The 23476-nt window shown below is 40.5% G+C and overlaps 1 protein-coding gene across 5 annotated transcripts in view; it reads left to right on the plus strand.

Moving 5' to 3' along the window:
- bahd1 (bromo adjacent homology domain containing 1) overlaps positions 1–23243 on the plus strand; it is a 36790-nt gene extending 13547 nt beyond the window's left edge. For 2 of the 5 annotated variants that reach the window (XM_024269863.2, XM_024269886.2), the window contains exons 2-7: positions 10370–12027; positions 17367–17755; positions 18016–18175; positions 18253–18332; positions 19559–19650; positions 19745–23243. In XM_024269863.2, coding sequence (XP_024125631.1) covers positions 10491–12027; positions 17367–17755; positions 18016–18175; positions 18253–18332; positions 19559–19650; positions 19745–19937 — 2451 coding nt within the window. In that variant the 5' untranslated portion in view covers positions 10370–10490 and the 3' untranslated portion in view covers positions 19938–23243. Of the gene's footprint in view, positions 1–616; positions 700–824; positions 981–10369; positions 12028–17366; positions 17756–18015; positions 18176–18252; positions 18546–19558; positions 19651–19744 lie in introns of those variants that run through there. The other 3 variants (XM_024269871.2, XM_024269879.2, XM_036209879.1) reach the window with 3 other exon arrangements.
- The last annotated feature ends 233 nt before the right edge of the window (positions 23244–23476 follow it).

Here is a 23476-nt window from a genome sequence, read left to right on the forward strand (position 1 = left end):
AACCAAAACGGGAAGAAAAACAAAGTCTCAAACCTTAGAAAAGGTAAAAGAAGTCCAGCTGATATAAAACTCCACCAACCTAACCATCATCAACAAATTTTAGTTTGTTATTCAGCTCTTATACTTTTTACCTAGAATCCAATTCTCGTTTGTGTGGTTGTTGTTATAATGTGAAATGGAGTGAAAGACAATTTAAAAATGTCATTTTTTAAATATTTTTTTAGACTGTCTGGAAAAGTTGGAACTTTTATCCTGAATTATTTATTCCCAGATAAAAGTTTTTAGCTGTTTAAAATAATAGAAGTCTGTATAAACTAAAGGAGTAGAACTTTGTTCTTAAAGTCTGTGAAACTATTACATTTACATTTTTTATATATATATTTTAATTCTTCGTGGTGACATTTTTGCATACATTTTTATTTAAAATTCTGCAGAGGAATGATTTTAGAATGAACTTTTAAAGATTGTTCTTGAATATTTTTGCAATTATTTTGATCTTGTAATGCTCATGTGCAGACGTTTGGAACTACATTTCAATCTATTTGGTTTTAAATGTCATTTTGGATTACTTCATCTGTCTTTTGGGGGGGAAACTTCACGTTTTGCACAAACAGTTGAAGATGAAATTGATTGGATGAGCTTCCGACACGTTGCAGAAAGAAAGCAGGAGCGAGGATCCGATGAGCGTGCGGGTTTTAGGTAATAAAAAACATGTTTTGTTGTTGTTAAATGCGGTTCGGTTCTGCGGGAAAGCCGTGGTTCGGGTGCGATGTCCCGGTGCAGAGGCGAAGGCGGGCAGCGCATGAATATCCTCTCCGGCGTGCCACTTCGGAAGTAGGTCACCGGTTTGTTCAGCGTGTCTCCAGCAGCCACCGGAGGCTGTTCTCCGCGCGGATCGCGCTCGTGCGCCGCAGCCCGACTGACCGCCGCGACCCGGACGGGGGGGCTCAGCGCAGAGGGGGTGTTCCGCGATCCACGAGGTAACGTGAAAACCCGTCCAAACGCGTCACGGAGACGATCGCGGCTCGGTTGTATCGGCGGCGGCTTTCAGGAACTAAGCTGGATCGCGAACCTCGATCCTGACGCGGCGAACTAACTCCAGAACCGCCGCGGATGATCGCGGGTTCTATCATCATCTTGATGTGAAGGGTTTTTTATTTTTTATTTCTGTTTCTATGTGACTTGTGACGCAACAACCTCGGCAGATTAACGCCGTCCACCATGAAGCTCCAGCAGCTTCCTTCAGTGCATGTGATTCCGATCTGCATGGTGCGTTTGGAGCTGCTCTCAGGGGCGGAGGACTGTAGGTGTGGTGGCCGTCAGATTCCTGCAGGCTGAGCTTCAGCCTGGGGGGGTTGGTGGTCTTAATGACAGCTCAACACACTGTCCTTCCCTCAATCCCTCAATGAGTGTGACAGCCCCCCCCCCTCTTCCTGTTAGATCCTCATACACAGGAAACTACAGGCAGTTCATTTGCCATCAGCAGCAGAAATCCACACCATCAAGAGGTTTAATGTGTCACTTCTGCTCCAATTGCGTAACATTTTCAGGAGATCCTCTCTGATCCGCTGCTTCAACATGTGGCCCGACCTCCCAAACAGCGGGCAAACCCCCCTCACAGATCTGTTGGTGTTTAATCATCATCTCAGCTTTACTTTCTGATGGATTCTCTGCAACCGCTTGGTCATTTAAGCTTTTTCTTTTTATTTCTATCTTGGATGGATGATCCAAACTGATGCTTAAAAATTGAATTTTTTACAGTAAGAAAATGTTGCAACCGAACAATCTGAAGAAAATAAATTATTTGAAATTGTGTGCCAAAAAGTGACCTTATAATCCCAAACTTGGCTGTCTCCTGTAGTCTCACTCCGATCATCTTTTGATATATTGTAAAGTCATTATTCCTTTATTATTATGCTGTTTTTGACCAAAAAAACCTGACAGAGTGGGAGTAATTACTCAGAAATTTACTTCTGAGTTGTGGGCAGGACCATTGGTGCGGAGTAAGCCTGTCCCTACTTCCCGTCATCCATCTGTTTAGCTTTCAGCGCCTGAAATAAAACATTACAAGTGCAACAAAAATGTTTCTATCCAGTCTTTGATACAGATGCCAGCTCAGATGGGGAAAACAAAGACGTACATGGATCTATTTATCTGCAGGTGGATGTATCAGAATGGAGTTTGTGGCTTCGATGTCACAGCTACAAGCTTTTTCAAAGCGGGCCGGGGTGCGCGGACGAGGACAGGAGACTTTGGCAGGCCCGATTCAGTACCTACGTCATTAGTCAGCTTTTTCAAGCATCCAGTTTTCTGATCAAACACGATTTGAACAAAGAAATACTCATAAAGGCAGTTTTAATTGTAAATTATTTTATATAGGTCCTCTATTATGAGAAAAATGTTACAAAAACATGTTAAAAAAAACGCAACATTTGCCAAAAACATTAAAAAAATAGAAAGTTGTTGTAAATTTCCTCAAAGACAGAATAAAAAAGCATTAATGTATGGTTCCCTAATATCGTGTTTCTTTGTCTACTAAGTTTATAATGTATAAAGGGAAATTTTATTACTTTAAACTAATCTACTATAATTGTAAAAAAATATATATATATAAAACGTTTTACTAGGTTTTTAAGACTTCGTGCAGTACTGTTCACAAATTTTTTAAGTTTGGCCAAAATGTGGAGTTTCTCTGTAGTTATTTGCTGTAGCCCCCTACCCCCTCCAGAATTAACCAATTATTCAAACTAAGAACATACGTACTGCCCTGTTCTAACTCTGAGACAATGATTAAAAATAACAATACACAGCACAACCCAAAAATAACATAACTTACTCATGATGCTAAACCTCCATGAATACTTTTCATTCTTATTTTCCATGACACATATACGAATGCACTTAAAAAATACCCTAAACTGTAGTTAAAAGTATAAAAAGTCTCTAAATGGATGCAAATATTTAAGACTTTAGTTTTTGGAAGAATATTAACAGTATTTCTGCTACAGAATAGTTCAATACTTTGTAAGTCTTTCATGTGGGGCAAATGTTTTTTTTATTATTATTATATTTCATTCTTTTTACAGTAAAATTTCGAAACACAACCATAATTCAGTTTTCCTTTAAAAAAATGTTTTATTTAAATTGAAAAAAAGTTTTAAAGTTTTGTCTGTTGAAAATTTGATTTTTTATGTCACTGAAAACTTAAATACCCAAAAACTTAAAACAAAACTAATTTAATTGAGGATACTTTTTATTTTATTTTTTTTAAAGAAAGTTTCAACCGAGAAAGTGAAAAAGTCCCCGTTCCAGCAACAACAAGGCCATTTTAGATCTTTTTTTCTTTAAACGTATGGGCACAAGCATTCAGTGTTCTCACTAAAAGCGTGGAACACGGGGCGTAGAGGAGAGAAATTGCTGCCAGCTGGGAATTTTTGAGTTTAAGGTTCAGGTGTGGACAACTTAAAAAAAAATCTGTCTGCGTGAAGGTGTTTGTTTGCTGCTCAGTGCTTAAGTTTTCTCAAATGTAACTGTTTTTCAAGTCCTAAAGATCATAGTGAGGGTTTAACTGCAGGGAGAAAAAAAGGATGCTCCTCTGTGACCTACTGTCCTTCAACCGTGCACTCTTCGTCTTTCTTTAAAACGAGCAACTTGATTTGATATCCACAGACAGAAATTCAATGTGAGGCTCCTTCTTGTATGCTTGTTATCTGGAAATTAAATTTCGCCCTCATGGATTACATTTCACGGTTCGCAGAGCCATTCCACAATGAGACTGGGCAGATGAGATGGTTTGGAAAATGTCCACTCCGCAGCCAAAGTGGTTTTTGTTTTACCTCCTTAAACTCCCATGTGTTTATAATTATTATTTCCTGTAACAGACCACAGCCGAACAGGAGGGATCACGCGCGGTTAAGTTGGTTCAGGATGTCAGAACGGTGATGTGTAAAACACAATTAAAGTCACCCAACGCTGCGCTGATGAGGAATCACGGAGGGGAGCCGCCGCTCTTGGTTATATCGGTCACGTGACCAACTGTGCTCGTAAAAAGAATTTGATGCTCACTCGCTGGAGAGACACTTTGATGCTGCTCCACTGCAGCTGAACATTCAAACATCTTAACAGATGAATGTATACTCTGAAAGGATGTTTTGAATAAAATTTGCTTAAAAAAAGTTCTGATTCAGCCTGCCTGACTGAACTTTTCACTTCATATGTCACCTGCAATAGATTATATTAGTCCTTTATTAGTTTTTGATGCAGTTTCTGTGACCTTCCTTGACAAAGGTGGACAGGATAGACACCAGTGAAGATAAAAAAAATCCTTGGGGGGGAGTTAAGCGAGTCGTCTTGTGGAGTTCAGATGACCCCACTTTTAATGTAAACATGCCTTGGATAGCACAAGGTTTAAGAGTCTGGGATATCCTAGGAGCTAAGCTTTCTGGGGAACCACCCCTGCGCAGGGTTTCTCATAGCAGACAGGTCCTAGGTGATGAGGCAAACCAGAACCAGTTCAAAAACCCTTCATGAGTAGAGAAAATCTAGATCCATTCACATAACCCAGATCGGCATCCCTATGGAGCCAGGGTTGGGATTGGGGTTTGCAGGTGAGAACTTGGTGGCCGGGGCTTTCCTCGTAGGCCCTAGTTGGTCCTAGCCCTTAGTGGTAATGTGGGATCATTTCACCATAGGCCAGGGGTGTCAAACTTGAGGCCTCCAGGGCCGGCCTCCAGCTGGTTTTCACGAAATCCTGCATTATTTGCTGCTGATTACCTAGATTAAGTGTGTTTAGCCAATAAGGAATTTCAATAGCAGGTTGGTTGGAAAACATGTAGGACACCAGCCCTCGAGGCCTGGAGTTTGACACCCCTGCCATAGGCCCACCACCTGGAGGAGAGCTCAAAATGTGTCCGTGGAATGTGGTTAGGGTGTCACTTTAAGGCAGGTGCTCCGGAGGCCAACCCCTAACATTTGGTCAGAGGTGATGAACCAGACAAGGACCAGTTCAGAGCCTCTTTATTTAAATGTATTTAAGATTTGTTCTAGTCGCTTGGATTGGCATTGCCGGTGTTCCACTCTTGAGCTAGGTCTTGGGTTGGGGTTTGCGAAAGCCCAGAGGCTGGCCACTGGGCTTTCGTTGTAGGCCCAGCCCTTAGAAGTGACATGGGAACGCTCCCTCGTATGCCCACCCACTTGCAGGAGAGCTTTAAAGGGGCCAGTGCAATGTAGTCTGAATGGAAGCCAAAGTTGGGGTTCTTGATGGTCCGATCCCTGGTCATGGAATTTTGCTGTTGGGACTGTGGGTCAAAGGCAACGAGCCAGACAAAGACCAGTTCAGAACTCTTTCATGAGTAGAGAAAGTCTAGACCCGTGAACGTCGCCTAGATTGGCGCCACTGTAGCCCCACTCTGTAGCCAACCTTGGGGTTGGGGTTTGAAAACTAGTGCCTGGTGGCTAGGAGTTGTCCCTTCAGGTCTTGCACTAAGGAAAAAATTGAAATCATTCCCCCATGGGACCTCCGCCTACTCTCTAAAAGAGCCAACCTCCAGTCATGGAATTTGGCTTTTGGGACTGAGGGTCACCCAGGATGAGAAGCTAGGTTAGCTTGAGGGAGTTCGGAGCAGACCAACGCTCCTCAACATCAGGTGGAGCTAATTGTGATGGCTTGGGCAAGTCGTTCGGAAGCCTCCTAGACACCTCCCTGGAGAGATGCTCCAGGCATGCCCCACTAGTTGGAGACTGTGGGGTAAGATCCAGACAACGCTGGGGATACTTAACCCTCGTGCTATCTTGCGGGGTCCAGATGACCCCACCCTTATATTGATGTGTGATCCAGCCCATGTGGACAAGATCTCATGTCTGCCACGGACACCAGTGACGGTAAAAAAAAATCCTTGGGGGGAAAAAAAAAAAAAAAAGAGTTCAGCATGCTGTCTTGTGGGGTCCAGATGATCCCACTTTTAATGTAAACATGCCTAGGATAGTACATGGGTTACATCTCTCATCTGGCTTGGGAATGGCTTGTGGTCCCCCCCCAGAGGGGCTGGAGTTAGTAACTGGGGAAAGAGAAGTTGGGGCATCTTTGCTTCAACTGCTGCCCCGGTGACCCAGTTCTGGATGAGCGGAAGAAAATGGATGGATGAAGAGATGCAGCCTTCCTGTTTATGTCAAGTGCTGACATTAGAGATGGCCCCGTCATCTGTGCTTCCATGTAAAGTTTCTATATTAGTCACATCAGTTTTAAACTCCACAGACGGAGGATAACGTCCATTTAATGTGACAAATTGAAGCGTATGGGGTCATTTTTAGCCTCTTTGTCCACCAAGGGGATGTTTTCTTATTAGACGCTGATTGTAAAAGACCATTTGTTGTGTCCCCCCCACCACCACCACCATTATAAATAGACTCGTATTGACTCACTTCCTAGAGGTCAAGTGGTATAATTGTGTTGCGTGGCAGCAGCGTGAAGGATGATCCGTCTCTTTCTGCAGCAAACACGAGTGTCATTGCAGAAAGGTCAGCGGCAGTTGAATCATCAGAAACTCTAAAAGCTTTCTCTAAGCGAGGGGGATTTCTTTGAAGCGTTGAAAGAGCGAAGAAGAGTGAATTGGATGAAGAGGTTCACGAGGCCCTGTCCACGCAGAAGTCGTCTGGGATGTTTTGGCGTGTTCTCCAAATCTGCCTGTTGACATGGAAACTGAAGAAAGAATGGGGGAAAAAAAGAAAGTTTCTCCTGCCACTTTTTGGTGAAATGGTTCAGCGTTGTTTTTTTGTGTCTAAAGATTGTCGAGTCAACTTTTAATTTCATGCATGGTGGAGATTTTGAGAAGTTTGTTTTGCAAATGAGATGTGTAGTTGCGCCGTGGAGAATTGAAGATCTATCTTTTTTATTATTATTATTTTAAAGCATTTGTCACCCGACTGCCTCCCTGTTTGAAGCGCTTTGTTTCTGTGAGTGGGTGACCGCGTGCGCTGTTGGACCCTTCCTGGATCGTGTGAGTCATTAATCTTCAGCATGAATACAGAACTGCAAAATCCTCTTGTTTTCACACATCTTTGCTTGCCTCCACGTTTGGTGACAGCCGTCTCGTTTTTCGGGTTGTGAAGCCTTTGTCGAGAGATTCTCATGAACCGATGAGAATCCTGTCAAATTGGCTGCCAACTTACGCTTAAGCTGAGTGCACTCACACCCTGCAGCCTTTTTTATTTCCTGGTATGTCTGTATGGAACAACAGAAATGTCAGCAACAGTCAGCCGTGGCTTCTTTTTAGAGTTTTTACAGCGAGTTCTCCCATCATGGCTCTAAATGGAGCACAGCTTTTGGATAAACAGTGAAGGATTTCCCTGTCTTTCTGTCACTTTCTATTTTTCCAACTTAATAAAATTTTAAGCATTAGCCATTCAACACTAGAGATCTTGCTAACAACACCTAAATAGCACGTGCTCTTTTACATATTGTAACTCCTCGCAGTTCACATGATTTCAGACGATTCTAATGTCTTTTCATATCGCTTTTGCGTTGTTTTTCAACACTTTACAAATGTAGTACCATGTTACTTTACTTTGCAACAGAATCAGTAGATTTAGGTTGATTGCATAAGCACTTCACTACTGGAAAGAGTTGCATATCAGCCCAGGGCTGCTTTTGCCTTCTTCAGAATCAGCTGGATATACACATAAAAAGATTTGTATTGTTTTTATTTCTTTATTTTTTGTTTAGTTACACTGGGCTTGGTGGAAATGTTCTGAAACGTTAGACTTTTCTTCCAAAAGTGCGTCTTATGCCCCAGAGCGACATGTATGTAGTTTTCTTATTCTTGATTAGACATTTTTTGCTCTTGCGACTTATACTCTGATGCAACTTATACTCCGCAAAATACACTGAATTTAAAGCTCCGGCGTTAAAGGCTGTAATGCCCCCTATATCAATGAATTGAGATTTTTTTTTAAAATTAAGATGTAACCCCCTTTGAGAAAATCCACAAAATGAGATTTTTAACATGCTATTACTGTATTATTAAGAATTGTACCATAGTCTGGGTGAATACTTGATTCTGATTGGCTGCTGAGTGTGGATTAAAAAAGTAATAGTGTGCACCTATAAAAAGAAAAAAAAATCTAGTCACACAGTCCAAACAAGCGGTAGAAGGTGAAATTGTTCTCTGAACTGGTGCTTTATTTAACCTGTCATGACAATCAGATTATTTATCTCTTTCCTTTGCTCCTGTATTTGAGGTCAGTGGCTGCTCATCTGTTGCCATGACAACACCCCGCACCAGCTAACAATTGTTTTTTTTGTGAAAGAGTGGTTTTAAACAAAAAAGAATATCGATTAGTACTAAAATTACAAAAAAGTGATTAAATACTTATTTTGTAAATGAACATGGTATAAGTGGGATAATGCCCATCGAAGTGTACATTATCAGAAATTTACTAAATTGCTAAAGCAATCGTCTGCTTCACATTGGATGGTTCAGGCTTCCGGGAAGTGCATTAATTTCTGATAATGCACACTTCGTTGATAATTAAGTAAGGGATAATTCCCAACAAATATCACATTCTTTCAGTAGTAATCATTTAGTAGTAGTAAGTAGTCATTTGAGAAAAACATCAATAACAAAAAATAAGTTTAGCCGAATCTAATGTTTTTTCTATGCCATGCCCCTATCCTTACATTTAGCCCTCCAAACTGAGAAATATGGAAAAATTGTTTCTTCAGATTGGGCGTTACTACCACTCGATGATGTAATCTATATTCGTAGGTCATCTACGCTAGTGCATAGGAAAATACACAGTAACATTGGTTGTGTAACTTTAAAAAGTTAAAACAAAAAATTATGACTTGCATCTAAATGTAAACTTCTGGCCTTCAGAGCTCATGTTCGTGAAGAAATACACTCCACGGCACAACGTGACAGATCTCCCTCCCGGTGGAGGGAGGGTGAGCCTTAAGTCATAACGGTCTCCCCTCAAAAAACAAGTTTGGACACCACTAAAATTTCAAATTGTGTAAGGGAAGGATTTAAATATGGTCTTATACTCACTATAAAGTAAAAAAAAAAAAAAAGTTTCCCGTCAAAAGTGTTTTCGAGACTTCATAGAAGCAGCCATTTTTAAAATGAACAGGAAATGCCCTTTTACTGCCCCTAGTGGAATGACAATGAACTACAAGGAAGAAAACGGATCAACTTGCATACAAGGATTTTTAAGGAAAGTTTTGATTATGCTAAGGAAATCAGAGTCTCAGAAATGCATTTATTGCATTTATGTAAAATGATACAATGGTTTTAAGTGGTTATGGTCTAATAAGCAAGAACCTTCAATCTACACTCTTTCTACCCTGATTTCCTCTCTCTCACTTAAACCTGTGAGAATCTGCTGTGTTTCTGATTGTGGTTAAACTGAAGCTACAACGGTTACAGGCTCTCAATAATTCCCCTGCTTTTTTTGTTTTGTTTTGTTTTTTTTGAACCTGGAACTCATCCAAAATAGCCTTCCTAATGGAAATTCAGTTTTCCCACCAAGGCCAATGGCCTGTTTAATAATTTGCAGGAAATTGAATCAGGTCCGGACCAAAATTTAATGGATTCACATGAACTGCAGTGGAAGCAAAACTCTACTCAGGCTGTCACTTTGGCTTAGGAAGAATAAAAAAAGCAGTAAAACTCACATTATCCACCCCTGAACATAAAAAAACCCCTTTAGACACCTGCTTAACTTTCTGTTCATTAGGTTAGAATCTTCTAAAGGAACTCCCTGCATTTTGAAGCAGAAATGTTAGCAGAATGGTTCAACAAAGCTCAGTTTTGAAAATGTATCTATAGATTTTCTTTTAATTCAAATGATAATTTTTCAAAAATTAAAAATATAGCAAAAAATATCCTTTTAAGTTGTATATTTTTTCTAAATCAGTGTTTAGTCTAAATGTGAATCACTTAAGTTTTATTTAATTTGAATTAATTCAGGGAATCTCTCTGCCTTCCTTATTAACCGATGGATTTCAGCTCATCATGAATGATTCCTGAGGCAAAAACTAAAATCCTTAAACTCCTTCTCAGTTTTCCTTCTACCATGTTTGTTCCTGAGTTTTTTTCCTTGAAAACGATAAAGCTAGAAAACATGACTGAAGTGAGAAATCCTTTTTCAAAAGTCAATATTATAGATTTTAGACTTTCCGGTGTTTTAGTTTCAGTTTTCCATCATTCCTGCAGTGATTTATGGAGAAAGGGTTTTTTGTTTTTCTAAGAAGAAAATGTTCTCTAAACATGTCAAATTAGGCCTCAAATTATACATAACCAAATTCTTGATGAATGTAAATCTTCTCTGTTGTGTTCCTTGAAGCTTAAATGTCCATTCTGTGTCTCCACAGTGTTTATGGAGGAAGGTGATGATCCATGACGATCCTCTCTAAAAGCTCTGTCTGAGCTGAAGCGCATCCGGACCCCTTGGATGACGATCTTTTAGCAGATCTGCTCGCTGATGCCGAGACCATGGTGAAAGCTCAGCGGATCCAATCAGTGGCGTGCAGGAAGCCACCGAAGGTGAAAGGAGGCAAGGAAAAGAAGGTCGGCAACGATGGAGGCGCAAGGGGGACGAGTGAAACGAGTGGGAAGAAAAAGAGAGACAAGAAAGACTTGCTCCGCCATAGAAGGAAGACGGCTGTCGGAGGGAAAGGAGACGCCTTAGCCTGCTGTGTCCTCCTCACTCGCCTGGAGGACAAAAGAGTTGTCGGGAAAGACAAGAATGCACCAAAAGCTAAAAAGCAAAAGAGTTCTAAAGTCAAAAGGAAGGTGTGCTTAATTCACAAAATGACCAAATCTGGACCTACAAAAACCAACCAAGCCGGCGCCTTACCAGCTGAGCCCCGTAGACGGAGGATGGCGTCGCTTAATGCTGAGGCTGTCAACAGCTTGCTGCTCTACAGAGATGCCTCCCTCGTGGCAAATCTCGCCAAGAAAGGCCAAGAAGGTCAAAGTACAGATCTTCCTGAAACCAAAAAGGATTCTTTGGGAGAGAAATCAGCACTTAAAACCAGACCCAAAAAGCAATCGTCCACTCAGGCTCAAGAAATTGACTGGTTGAGTTTGTTGGCTCCGACTCCGCGGCGTCAGGCAGGCCTCACCGCCGCAACGCTCCTCAAGCTCACCAGTGCCCAGTATGGACCCAAACGGCACAAGAAGTTGGAGTCGAAGCCAGGGGGGAAAAATGAACTTGCCGCAGGAGACGGCCTGAACGATAATACCGCACGTGCGGAAAAAAGCCAGACCAAAAGACGAACACATCCCAAACGTGAGGAGCAACTAAAGCACAGACAACAGGGCACAAAAGAGCAGGTCCAGCAGAGCGCCACTGTCGGCTGCTGCGGCGTGTGCAAGACGGAGGTTCTGGATCAGGAGTGGAAGATTGCCGCAGGCGGACAGGGCTGTCTCAAACACTCATTCCATTGTGGATCCTCTCAGGGCTTCTCCTTTCAGAAGATCAAAGAGGAGCAGGTGGAGACGGAGGTGTCCTCCTGCTACTGCTGCTCCCAGGAGCGCTGTGTGGAGTACTGTCACAGGATGGCCCTCTTCCTGGACGACAAGACCTTCAAGGAAAAAGAGGAGGGCTCCGTCTCTGAAGTCTTTCACCACCATCACCACCACCATCATCACCATCACCACCACCACCTTCAGTCCCCCCATTCCGTAGCCCATCCAGCAGCCATAACCATCAACCCACATGCCTACACCTGTTTCCCAAGCTACTACGTCCACTTCAGTCACCCAGACGCCCCGCCCTCCACCATACCGCCCCTCGCTCTATGTCCAAGGAGCAGCAAGAGGCCCAAGCTGCTGCCTGACACAGGAACACCGCCTTCAGGGATCGGCCATCCGGTGTACTGCTGCGCCTCAATGGAGCCGTGCTACGGAGAGCCCTGCAGGGTCAAAGGCTACTCCACGTATTCCAGTGTAATTCCAGCCATTACCAGAGGGGGGTGCCCCTTCAGCCCTGGGGACTGCACCAAATGTAGTGGTGGCTTAAAAACAGGTGAGCACAGACGTTCATGTGTGTCATTTTTATGAGTTCTTATTATGGTTTTCCGTTTAAAAGTCTGCAGCAGTCCCGGACTACAAGGATTGTTTAATTGCAATTTTTCTTTCTTTCTGCATCTGTGAGCAAAAAATTCCATATGCTCGAAAACTCACAAAATTCTATCACACCATGTACCCGGGGAAGATGAATTTTAGCCACATGATAAATGACCCCCCCCCCCTAAATAAATAAACATCACAGAAGGCGAAACCTTCGCAAAAATAATGGTGTAAAAAACGGTCTAAATTCACAGACAAAACTAACATACATACATAGGGGAGATTCTAAAAAGGTTTTTAAATTATTATGGGATGGCCACAGGACCTAGAGCTTGGGGGCCATTTGTGGCTGTGTTTTTTTTAATAGACAATAGATTGTAGACATAACAAAACATGGCATTCCACATATATACACGTTGAGACAAAATTAATTAGATTTAATCCGTCGTAAAAGAGAACATAAAACAACTAAAAAATAATTATAGCACACACCAAATTAACCAAAGTGTGATATTTGCCAATTTTTGCAATTCCCTGGAATATGGGTAAAGAAACTTTTCTTGCAGTGATCTACATGAAATGTTACACACACCCCACCAGGTTAAGTATACAAGCACCACCTAAGATTCAATGACCTTTGGCCTCAGGAAGAAACCGCCATCTTGAATTTTATAAAACCACCTATAGTACTTTCTACAAATGTAAACTCCTCTTTGGGATTTCAGTCTATCCTTGCCTAACTCCTCGAGCATCACTGGGAAGATATTTGGGAAAAAAAATATTGGAATTACAAGTGAGTAGTTTGAGCGCCGTTTGCATGGTGAGCTTGCAAAAGTGGCATCCATTACCAAAAATAAGTATACTTCAAATATATGTTTTAAAATATACTCAAGTATTTCCCCAAGTGTACCAAGTACAGTTACAAAGAATAGTAGTGGTTTAGTAACAAGTATACTTCTCTGGACTAAATTGGCCCACTTTTAGTTTATAAAGCGTAGACTTAGAAGTATACTTAAAGTAACCTTTCTGGTATACTGCTAGTTTACCTGCAATAAACTTTAAGATTATGAAAGTATTCTTAAAGTAAACTTTCTAGTATGGGCCCACTATTAGTTTTCTAGCAACTGTGAATAAAACCACAAGATAGATTGCTGAACATATCTTCCATGAATAAATCAGTAAAAATGATATAGCTATTGTAAAAAAGAAAAGTAATACTTGTGTACCAATGGTAACACTAAAGTATATCTTGATCAAAAGTTTAAGTATAGGCTAAATATATTTAGACTTGAAGTATTATTCAAATATACTTAACATGAACTTATAAACTTGTAAACATGAACTTGTAAAGTTTATCTTTAATAAGTACTTAAAAAGTAAAGTAAACTATACTATCTTAAATTTAGTTTTAAAAAAGTATACTTGAATACACTTATTTTTGGTAAGGGGGTCCCCCTGTTGTGCACATATTTTACTGGATTTTCATCAATTTTGTAAATCCTTGTTTCAAACAGGACAAAACGATATGACATACAATATGAACATATTAGGAACGTGGGCGTGGTTAACAAAACCCTCTGTTGCCAAGGAAATCCAAAAACGTACTTTTGCAGATTCTTCTAAAAATCACATAGACATGTTCGTCACCCCCAGCTGACCAAAAAATAAAATGGTTGCTATGGAGAAAAAAAACAACAGAAAAGCCACCATTTTGAAAAAGTGGCAAAAACTGGCAAAAGCAAAGGGGGAGGGTCAAGGGCCTGAGGCAACCACTCACTCAGTCAGGGGGGAGGTGGTGAGGGGGCCAGGTAGTCCCTGCAGGCCTTCCAATGCAGCTAGCAGTTTTAATTTCACATATTTTTTCTCTTTTCAAGAAAAGTCAGTCACCCATTTTTTTTATTTTCCAATGTTTGAGGTTGTTTCTGCTAAAATAGTAGAAATTAAATCTAAACGTTGATATTCAAGGATTTATTTTTAGGTCAATAGAGCATGAAGTTTAAAGAAAAGTAAGTCAAGAAACTAAGACCTCTTATGTTTCTAATTGAATGCAGATCACCTTGCGCTGAATGCGAGTCCTGTGCAGCTGGGAGCTAATGAGCTGCCTGTGTGAGCTCAAGTGTCGTGCTCAGATGCCGTGTTCAAAAGAGCGACTTGAGCGAGAACAGGAAAGCTGTGCGGCGGGAAAACACCAGCCGGCGTGTGTGATCATTTTTAAAGCGCTGCAGAAGTGTTTCTTCTGAACCCTCAGATACTTCTCTGGTTCCTTTAGTCTCTGTGTCACTGCAGGAATTACTATCTGTGGAAAAAACAGCTCTAAGATCTACATAAAATAAGTGTTTTAGGTTTGAATTCTGTTGCACACCACCAGCAACACCTGTGCTTATCCTTCTGTTATGACGAATCTGCTGTGGAAGGAGCCTGTGGTCCACCCGCTCAGCGGTCTGCCCTTTTTCTGCCTGATTAGTTCCCTCCTCACCACTGTTTGTTTCAGTTTTGGCTGCGATCCTCTTAACGCGGCGGCTCAATTAGAGACGCCCCCGGAGACACCAGCGAACCAGGATTCGATTCATCTGCATAATGTGGCTTTCGTGCCTCCCCCCCACGCGCGCCTCAAGATTCAAGATTTGAAGTTCTTCCCCCGAGGAAGACGCCAAACAGAAACAATTTCATAAGACCAAAGTGAATACATTTCATTACAAAGCGGCTCGTTGGGGGAATTTATTGTTGAGCGTCGGATTTAAGAGCAGCAGTCTGTGTTCTGCATCAGAGTCTGAGCAGATGGGATCAGGAGGATGTGCTTTTAAACTTTAAGCTAATAATTATAATCAGACTGTATTTTCAGAAACAGTTGGTGATCAAATTAATCTATAGACTGCAGAAATGACACTCTGTGGCATTCTATGCATAATTTAATTGAGAATTAGATTCAATTTCTTGACAAAATTTGGATGGTGGTAAGAGCCATGGCTATAACACTTTTTAGGTTTATTGAACAGTAAAACCCCTAAACTGATTTTAAAGTGTCTTTATTCACAGCTAATTGCTTGTTTTGTGCGTCTAAATTCAGAGTCGTTTGCTCAGAGAAGTTTTGAAACTTTGGTTGATGTCCCGGTTGATGACGATGGTCAAAATTAGACATTAAGTGAAACATGTCAGTCAGTCCTAGTTGAAGTTAATTTTAGGGACTTTTTGCTGCTTAAGTCTTGAACACCAGAGATGTTGCTGGTGACACCTAAATAACATACGCTCTTTGATGTACTATAACTCTATGTTCACACCAGGCCGGATCACGTCTTTGAGCTGCTGCTTCCAAAGAAAAGTCTAGACAAATGCTCGCGTTTGCGCATTTCAGGCTTCCACGTTAAAAACTCTCGCAATCGCACATCTCTACGCAAGTTTTTAAGTCAGTTTGAGGCTGTATGTTCTAAACGCACAGGAACTGAATGCACGCTAAAAGTCCAACCAATTGAACTTTTACCAACCAGCGACTCAAATTTGGTAGTGACATTTAGGTAGCGTGTTTTTCAAAATACAGAAGGGCCAATCATTTGAAACTCAATCATGAAGGAAAAGTAATAATTGTGGTTCGCGCCCTGCAGGGCTTATGACTCCAAATCTTTCATATATTGGAATAGAGCAGTGAAAGAAAAAGCCTAGACTAAGGGTGTATTCAGACCGGACACATTTGGTTCGCTTAAAAGTGAACCAGAATTTGTTTCCCCTGATAATCCGGAACAAAATTTCAGTCTGAATACACGCAAGCAAGCCCTGGTCTGGGACCAGGAACCACTCTCAGACAGACCCTACTTTCGAGTTTGTTCCAATCAGACTGAGCTTCGGTTCGTTCTGAAATTCCTCAGTCTAAATACAAAGTGGTTCGGGAAGTAGAATAACTAAGTGCTCAGAACACTTTAACACCACTAAAAACGCTTTTGTACATGCTTTTCTGTGTATCTTTACACGCCTACTGCTGCTGTGATGTCATCCCAAAAGCCACATTATAGTTCCTTAACAGAATTATCTTAAAAACATTGCCATAACACCACAAACATGAGGCACAGCAACTCAATGAACTCATAAAACAACTTTTAGCATGATACACATTGCTTCTCACACTGTTTTCCCTTTTATCTGTGTCATAAACACTGAAAATCCTACCTTCAAAGCAGCCAGTAATCGTCTTGCAGCATGCCTCCACTGTACCAAAGTGGCATCAAAAAGTGTTGTACCTAACATTGATACAGATGTTCAAAATTGGTCAGCGAAATATAAAGTTTGAATCAGTGAAATATCCCAAAGATTCCAAAATCTTCCATAATTTCTGTAGTTGCTTTGTCCCGCCCTAGTAATTCCTGGCCAATGAGTGAAGAGATCTTTTAGTCGTGATTTTGTTTACAGGTTTTTTTCTGGAACAGGAAAGGCAGCTTGACGGCAGTCAGAATACAGACCAAACACAAGGTTCAGGACTCGATCAGAAACAAATTAAGCGGACTCGGACCGGAACAAATGATTTTACTGGTCTGAATACATCCTAAGATTTGCAAGAGTTTCACCCTTTTGACAGTATGAACGCCTGTTCAGCACATTCTTGAATGTACCTCGCATGCTTGGTGTGTACGGATCATTAGATCATGTATACAATCAATGTAATCACCCAATTCTGATGTGAAGAAAAGCGGCAAACTTTACAGTTAACTATCATAAATTAAAATGAGTTCCATTGTGGATCGTGGCATCAGATTATCACGTTATCCCTGGAACAATCCTGCCTTCATGGTTGGATGTGATTTGTTTAACATGGCCAAGCTTTGGTGGTGTGTTGTTCTTTATGCAAGTAAACAGTTTTAGGCTCATCTGGAGGCAAGAGTCAAAGCAAGGGTTCCTAGACTTTCCTCTTCACGGCCTCCTCCTCCAGATTCTCTGGGGCAATCCGGAGACACCCTGAATTCAGCTACAAGTCGTTGTCTCTCTGGTGGGTTCTGGGTTTTCCCTGGGTTCTCTACCCAGTGGGACACACCTCCCCAGAGAGGCATTAAGAAAGCAAATCCCCAAGCCACCTCAATTGGTTCCTCTTCAAGCAGTTGTGACTCGTAGCGCTCTCCGAATGATCCTATAGGGGGCAACCAACCAGTTATCACAGGTGGCCTTTTCAGAGAATGTTTTGATGTTCATGCCAGGTGTGATTACCTTATTGTGGCCCGTTGGTTTGTCCATGTATCTTATACCAAGTTAAAGTCATGTTTTGTGCTTTAAGACCAGATTTTTTAAGTCTTTCTTCCTCTGTTCCTCTTTCAGATGAATACCCATCAGCCATCAGTGACCACCACGGCCCCTCTTCTGTCCCCATCTGTCCAAACCCCAGAATCCTCACCGGCTGCCCCATTCCCGCCGTGCCTCCTGCTGGCCAGTCGGTGCCCCACATTCAAACCCCCTTGTCCGACCCAAGCCAACCGCAGCCTCCGCTGCATGTGGCCAAGGAGTGTCCGCAGAGTGCCAAAACGCCCAGCGGCTCCAGGTCTGGTGCGCGGGGCAGCTCCTCTGTGAACAGGGACAAGAAGCAGAAGCTCAGCTCCCCCAGCGTTGCGGGGCAGACAGTTGGCAAGCAGCCCAAGGGTACCCGCCCCAAATCGACCAATGGCTGGAGGTCAGTTGGCGTGCCCTTCGAGAGGGAGGTTTTCACTGTGGTAAGTAGAAAAAGAGCTTTTGAACAACTTCCTAAAACAGCTGCGATGGCGCCACCCAAATTACTTTCTGTGCAATTTGGCTTCATTCTCCCAGGAGAAGTTCTGGGATGATTTATCACACCTGCTCCACTCTGACTCCAGCAGCCTGTCTTAACGCTTTTTTGAAATCATCCATCTGACTATCAAGACATAGAAGTTGTTCAATCTAACCAGCCTAAGCAACTTTAGTAGTTAGTAACTCTTGCTGACGTTTTTTCCAGGGAGAGGAGTCTCCAGTGCTGAGAAAGTGTTTTGAAGGAATCCGCAGGAAAGGGGATCTGATCCGGGTCAGAGACACTGTTCTGCTAAAGTCTGGACCTAGAAAGAAGTCTCTGCCTTACGTGGCAAAGGTTTCAGCTCTGTGGGAGGAGCCAGAGTCAGGTAAAGAAAATAACAGCTGTGAGAATGTTGTTAAAAAACTGTCCAAATAACCAAAAAATGTTCTTTTTTTTTTTTAGGGGAGCTGATGATGAGCCTCTTTTGGTATTACCGTCCAGAACACACGCAGGGAGGACGCAACCCGAGATTACATTGTGAGGTAAGATGCTGCCGCATGTAAGCGTAAACACAAGTGCAACTAAGTCATTATTTAAAACACTTAAGTACAGGTTAGGTTAGCTGAGAGACTTGTAGGTTCTAACTGGTAGTTTGTCACGAAATTATTGTGGACAGCGAGCCGCCTGGTCTATGCCTCAAATAGTTGACTTGATTTGTAAAAGTAAAACTTAAAAATGACAAAATAGCTAAAAGTTTTTTAAAAAAAATGCTAATTTTGTGGGGTCTTTGTGTGTTTTTTCATTTTTTGTGCTTTTAATTGAGCTGCTGATGTAATTGTGTGATATTTTGTCAGAATCCGAATTCCTTCCATCCATCTTCTCCCTACTCCTACATTTAACCCTCCAAACGGAGAGTTGTGGAAAAATAGTGTCTGCAAATTCAGACGTTTTTAACCCTTGATGACATCTTTAATAGTCGCCAATCATATACGTTAGTGTGTGGCTGCCAGCATTCGGAAAATGCAAAACAATATCGGTTTTATAACTTTAAAAAACTCATTCAAAAACAAAAAGTTGTTACTTACATCTATATGTAAGCTTATAAGCACGGATCACCTTCCCAGCTGAGTTATACACAGCCTCAAGTCCCTACACTATCCCTTAAAAGCATAATTTCGGGCACCACTAAAGCTCCAAATGCCCCAACAAAATGGGGATGGTTTATAAAAAAAATTCACTTAAACATTTTTTATTTTTTGTAGTGAAGAATTAGCATCTTCATTTTTTTTGCAAAGACTTCTTGGAAACTTGTAGTGCACTCAATTTTGGAATTGTAAATTCGGACAGCACTGCAAATTGGCGAACACACTTTATAGTGAGTATTGAAGGAATTTGAACATAGCCTAAATGTTAAAAAAATGAACCTTATATCTGAATATTCATAAGTTCTCTTTTTTTCTTTGTGTTTTTTTTTTAAATTCTCTCCCATAATTACATGCCCTTAGGTTGCATCATCTGATTCTTTTCTTTCGTTGATAAATGCAGAAAACACACAGCTAAAACATTTTGAGTTGTAGAAATACTAAAAAAAGGTACCATTCAAATAAAACCATAAGTGGGACAAGTTAAGAAAAAAGCATTTTGTATTAAGGTAATGTGTTTGGAAGAAAGAGAGAAGCAACCATGATTTATTTTTATTTACAAACATGTTAATCCGATTTTAAGTCAAAGGTATTTTCTTCTGTGTAACCTGTTGGTCATTTTGCAGAATGAGATCTTTGCATCTCGCCATCAAGACGTAAACAGTGTGGCCTGTATTGAAGACAAATGCTATGTCCTAACATTGGCACAGTATTGTCGGTAGGAGTCCATTTTTCTATTTTTTTTAACTCTTTCTTTTGATACTTCTTTCTTTCTGAAGTGTTTCTAATGGCGATGTTTGTTCCGTGTCCAGATTTTGTGCCTTGGTAAAACGCCGTAGGGAGGGCGTAGGCGAGAGCCCCGCCTCCCTTGTGGTGCCACCCGTCGTTGGAAATGCCATTGCCACCCACCACTGTGTGCCCGATGACGTCGACCCAGACCTGGTGTTCTTCTGTCGACATGTTTATGACTTCCGCTACGGACGCCTTCTCAAAAACTTGCAGTAATGTTTAACAGACAGCAATCACGTTGCATCGCATGAAATGCCGTCACTTTGGTACCCTCATCCACTTACTATACTCAGCAAAGTGTGAAAGGAGCTTCTTTTTGCTTTGAGATCCTGCATTTATTCTTACATGTCACAAATGTGTTATTTAATGGTCTGACATAATGTTAAAAGCGTTAAAATGGCAGTGTCTTTATCATACACGGTTCCGCTGTTGTGGCAGCTGAGTGAAGAACCTGCTGTAGAAAATTGCTGCTGTAGCTCGTAGAAATGTGAGAATCGATAGAACTGCAGTTGATGTTACCTGTGAGTAATGCTGTTGTCTGCCTGACGGAAAACAGACGTAGGTTTCTCAGTAATATGGTGGAGGTAATGAAAATGTGAGGCACGTCATGCTACACTGGCTCTTATGGGGAGAGGAGTTGAAAGAAGAAAAAATCTCAGTACAGCTCATTAGCATCGTTAGCATTTCTGTTATTTTCAAAGCTAAATGACAGAGTTGATCTTAATTTGCTACAACTAGCTGATAATGAATGAAATGCAACTAATATTAGTGTTTTTATTTTAGTACATTGACATTATTCCTCTTTACAGTTGATGTGAAGTTAGTCTCCTGCTACCTAACAAGCTCCCGATAGCCTAGCATAAATTAGCCTAAAGAGAAGGCCTTTAAGCTAATGTTTTTGTTAGCTCGCTTAAACAATTTACTGTAAAAGATGACATTTTTAAGGGACATTCACACTGAAACAGTTTCATTTTAAGACCTTTAAAATGTTAGCATGTAACACACTCTCATTCGGATCTTTCAGTGAAGCTGCAGGTTGAAAATGGCGGTTCAGTATTAACTTGGGGTAAAAAAACCTCAAATTTTACCTGCTGTTTTTTCACTTCTCAATTGCTTTACAATACTCTTTTCCTATCATTTTACAAACATCCCATCATTAAACTCTTGAATCAACCACTTTTTTAAAGATAAAAACAGCAGTTTGTTTTCTCCTTATAATGTGCAAAATGGGAATGTTTTTTAATCCTTTAGAAATAATCATTGTAGTAAAGTAAGACAAGTTTTTAGATTGTTGATCATAAATATTTACCACATTCTAATTAAAATCCTAACTTTGGGCTTGGAGTTGTAACATAAAGTCTAAAATCTATTTCTGAAAGCTTCTTAGCCTTACTTTATTTTTATTTTTTTTAGTTTATGTGAACAGAAAACCAACCACTCCCTTTTGTATGAAAGGGGTTTTAAGATGAAACTGCTGTACGGTGGATGCTTCCCAAACAAAACAACAGAAAAACAAACAGTTCTCTTCATATTTTCTTTTGTGATAGATGCAGAGGTCGTTTCAGTTTATCCTAAATAGAGTCAAATGAGTTAATAATTTTTATTAAATTAACTTTCTATCTCATGACCACTGATTTAATCTGTTGATAGCAAATGCCTGATGTGCGGAAGGGTTTTTGTTCGATGACTTTCTTGGAGAAAATCCAATTTCCTGTCACATTTACAACTTTAAAATGCACCTCAGCATGGATTTATTTAATGAACATGCACTTCAGAAGGAAAAAAAGCACACACAGCATCGAGAGGGTTCTGACAAATATACTTATTGTTGAAGCTGTTCACTAGAGGTATGATTTTTGTCATGATCTTGTACATTTGCATTTAAATACTGGTTTGGTGTCAGACGGCCTCAGGTAGATGGCGTTGCTTAGCCACTTGTGTGCTTATTTCTTCACTGACGAGCTGGTGGAGTAATGTATTCGCTGTAGCATTTAGATCTGTGATGACTTGTTCCTACGTTTGAGAAAAGATGCATATTTATTTCTGTACTGAAAACGTATAATTTATTTTCAAGAGATGATGTTAAAGAATAGAGTTTAAGAGGAGTAGCTTTCATTCCTATAATTAAATTAAAAAAGGAACATTTTCTCTGCTTAGTTGCAATGTCAGGGATGAAAAGTGAGTCTTTGAGTTGCTTCCCGTACAAAAGTCCATTAAATGTCACGTCGGGATGCAAATTTGAGGACATCTGTACAATTCTGAAGGACAAGTGTAAACGTAGATTCTTCATCTGCAGGACCAAAATTTCCTTTGGCTTCTCTGTGCTTCCTTTCATCCTTTTTTCATGTATATTTAGATACAAAAAAGCAGGTTTTGTCTCTTTATTTTGTCAGAAATGATTATTTTAAAGGATTTAAACCATTAGCCTGTGACCTTGATCCTTCTGCCTTATTCACAGTCTTTCATTTAGGGAGCATGTAGTGATCCTGTACTTTGCCTGGGGTTACAAAGCTTATCAAAGCAGCACTCTGTCCCGATCCCAAAGGCTTTTTGGGGGTCCGAGCGTTTTTTTTCCTATGCGTGACAAATGACAACACTCCTTACGTTTTTTGTTTTTTTTTTACTTTGAAAAATCATGTTGCTTATTTTAAAACAAGCCAACAAGTAAGACAGACAAGAATTAGAGGGCATTTTTGCTGATTTGGAACCAAATTGAGACTCATCAGCTTGAAGTTTGCCTAAAAACTTGTTTGAATTTGTCAGGAATTGAGTATTTTTGACACGGCAGCCGTTTCATTTTTGTCTAAAAGTTATGAATTACACATGCACAAGAAGTATAATAATCCTTTCTTAGCCTTTGGCTTTCCCTGGATAGACATGTCACAACAAATCATGTTTTTCGAAGGTCGGGGAAGAGCCTGTGATTTCTTTTTTTAGACAATGGAAACAGCAAAATATATTTAGTTTATTGTCGTGGTTTTTCTTTTTCTTTATGCAACCCCACCAAAGCAAAAAAAATAAAGTTCCAAGAGCCCACCCTTATGTGGTAGAGACCTGCACACACCACACTTACTATGGCCTTAGTAACCCCCCCCTCTCAAATAATATTTAATCAAGATACAGTATGTAATACTTATGTCTTAAATGGTCCTCTGTGCCTGTTCTCATTTACCATACTTTTTCCAAGAGTTTTCCATCAAACGAAGGATAACTAGTTTGTGTATTTTCTTGAATACTTTTTGTTTTGTTTGTTCTTGAAATCTAAAAACCACGAACATTTGCACCCAAAAAACTCAGAAATCTTGAATCATTGTTGAAAAATTTCATTCCCAGGTGTACAAAAAACCTGAACCAACGTTGGCTCTTTTTATGTGAATTTATAATTTTATTCTTTGCATGGATCTTTTTGAAACTATCTTGGAAATATTAATCACAGCACAGATTATTTGTATGGTTTCGAATGGACCTCTGTAACATAAGAAAATATTTAATTGTAATAAATAATATATGAGTTTGAACATATTTGATGTTTGTTGTGTTTGAATCTTGTTCACAACTGCAGTAATATCTGCTGTCCACATGATGGCGCTCTAAGTTTTTTTATTTCACGTTGGTTTGTTTCAATAAATATTCAACTAACATACATACATTTATTTAATGGACTAAATATGCAAAGAGAGTAGACTTACGTAAACATTTTCTCTGTGGAATTCAGAAAGTCAAGTTGAAATTGTGTTTAATAGTTTTAATAAGCC

The sequence above is a fragment of the Oryzias melastigma genome, linkage group LG22, assembly GCF_002922805.2.
Source record: "Oryzias melastigma strain HK-1 linkage group LG22, ASM292280v2, whole genome shotgun sequence".
NCBI lineage: Eukaryota > Metazoa > Chordata > Actinopteri > Beloniformes > Adrianichthyidae > Oryzias > Oryzias melastigma.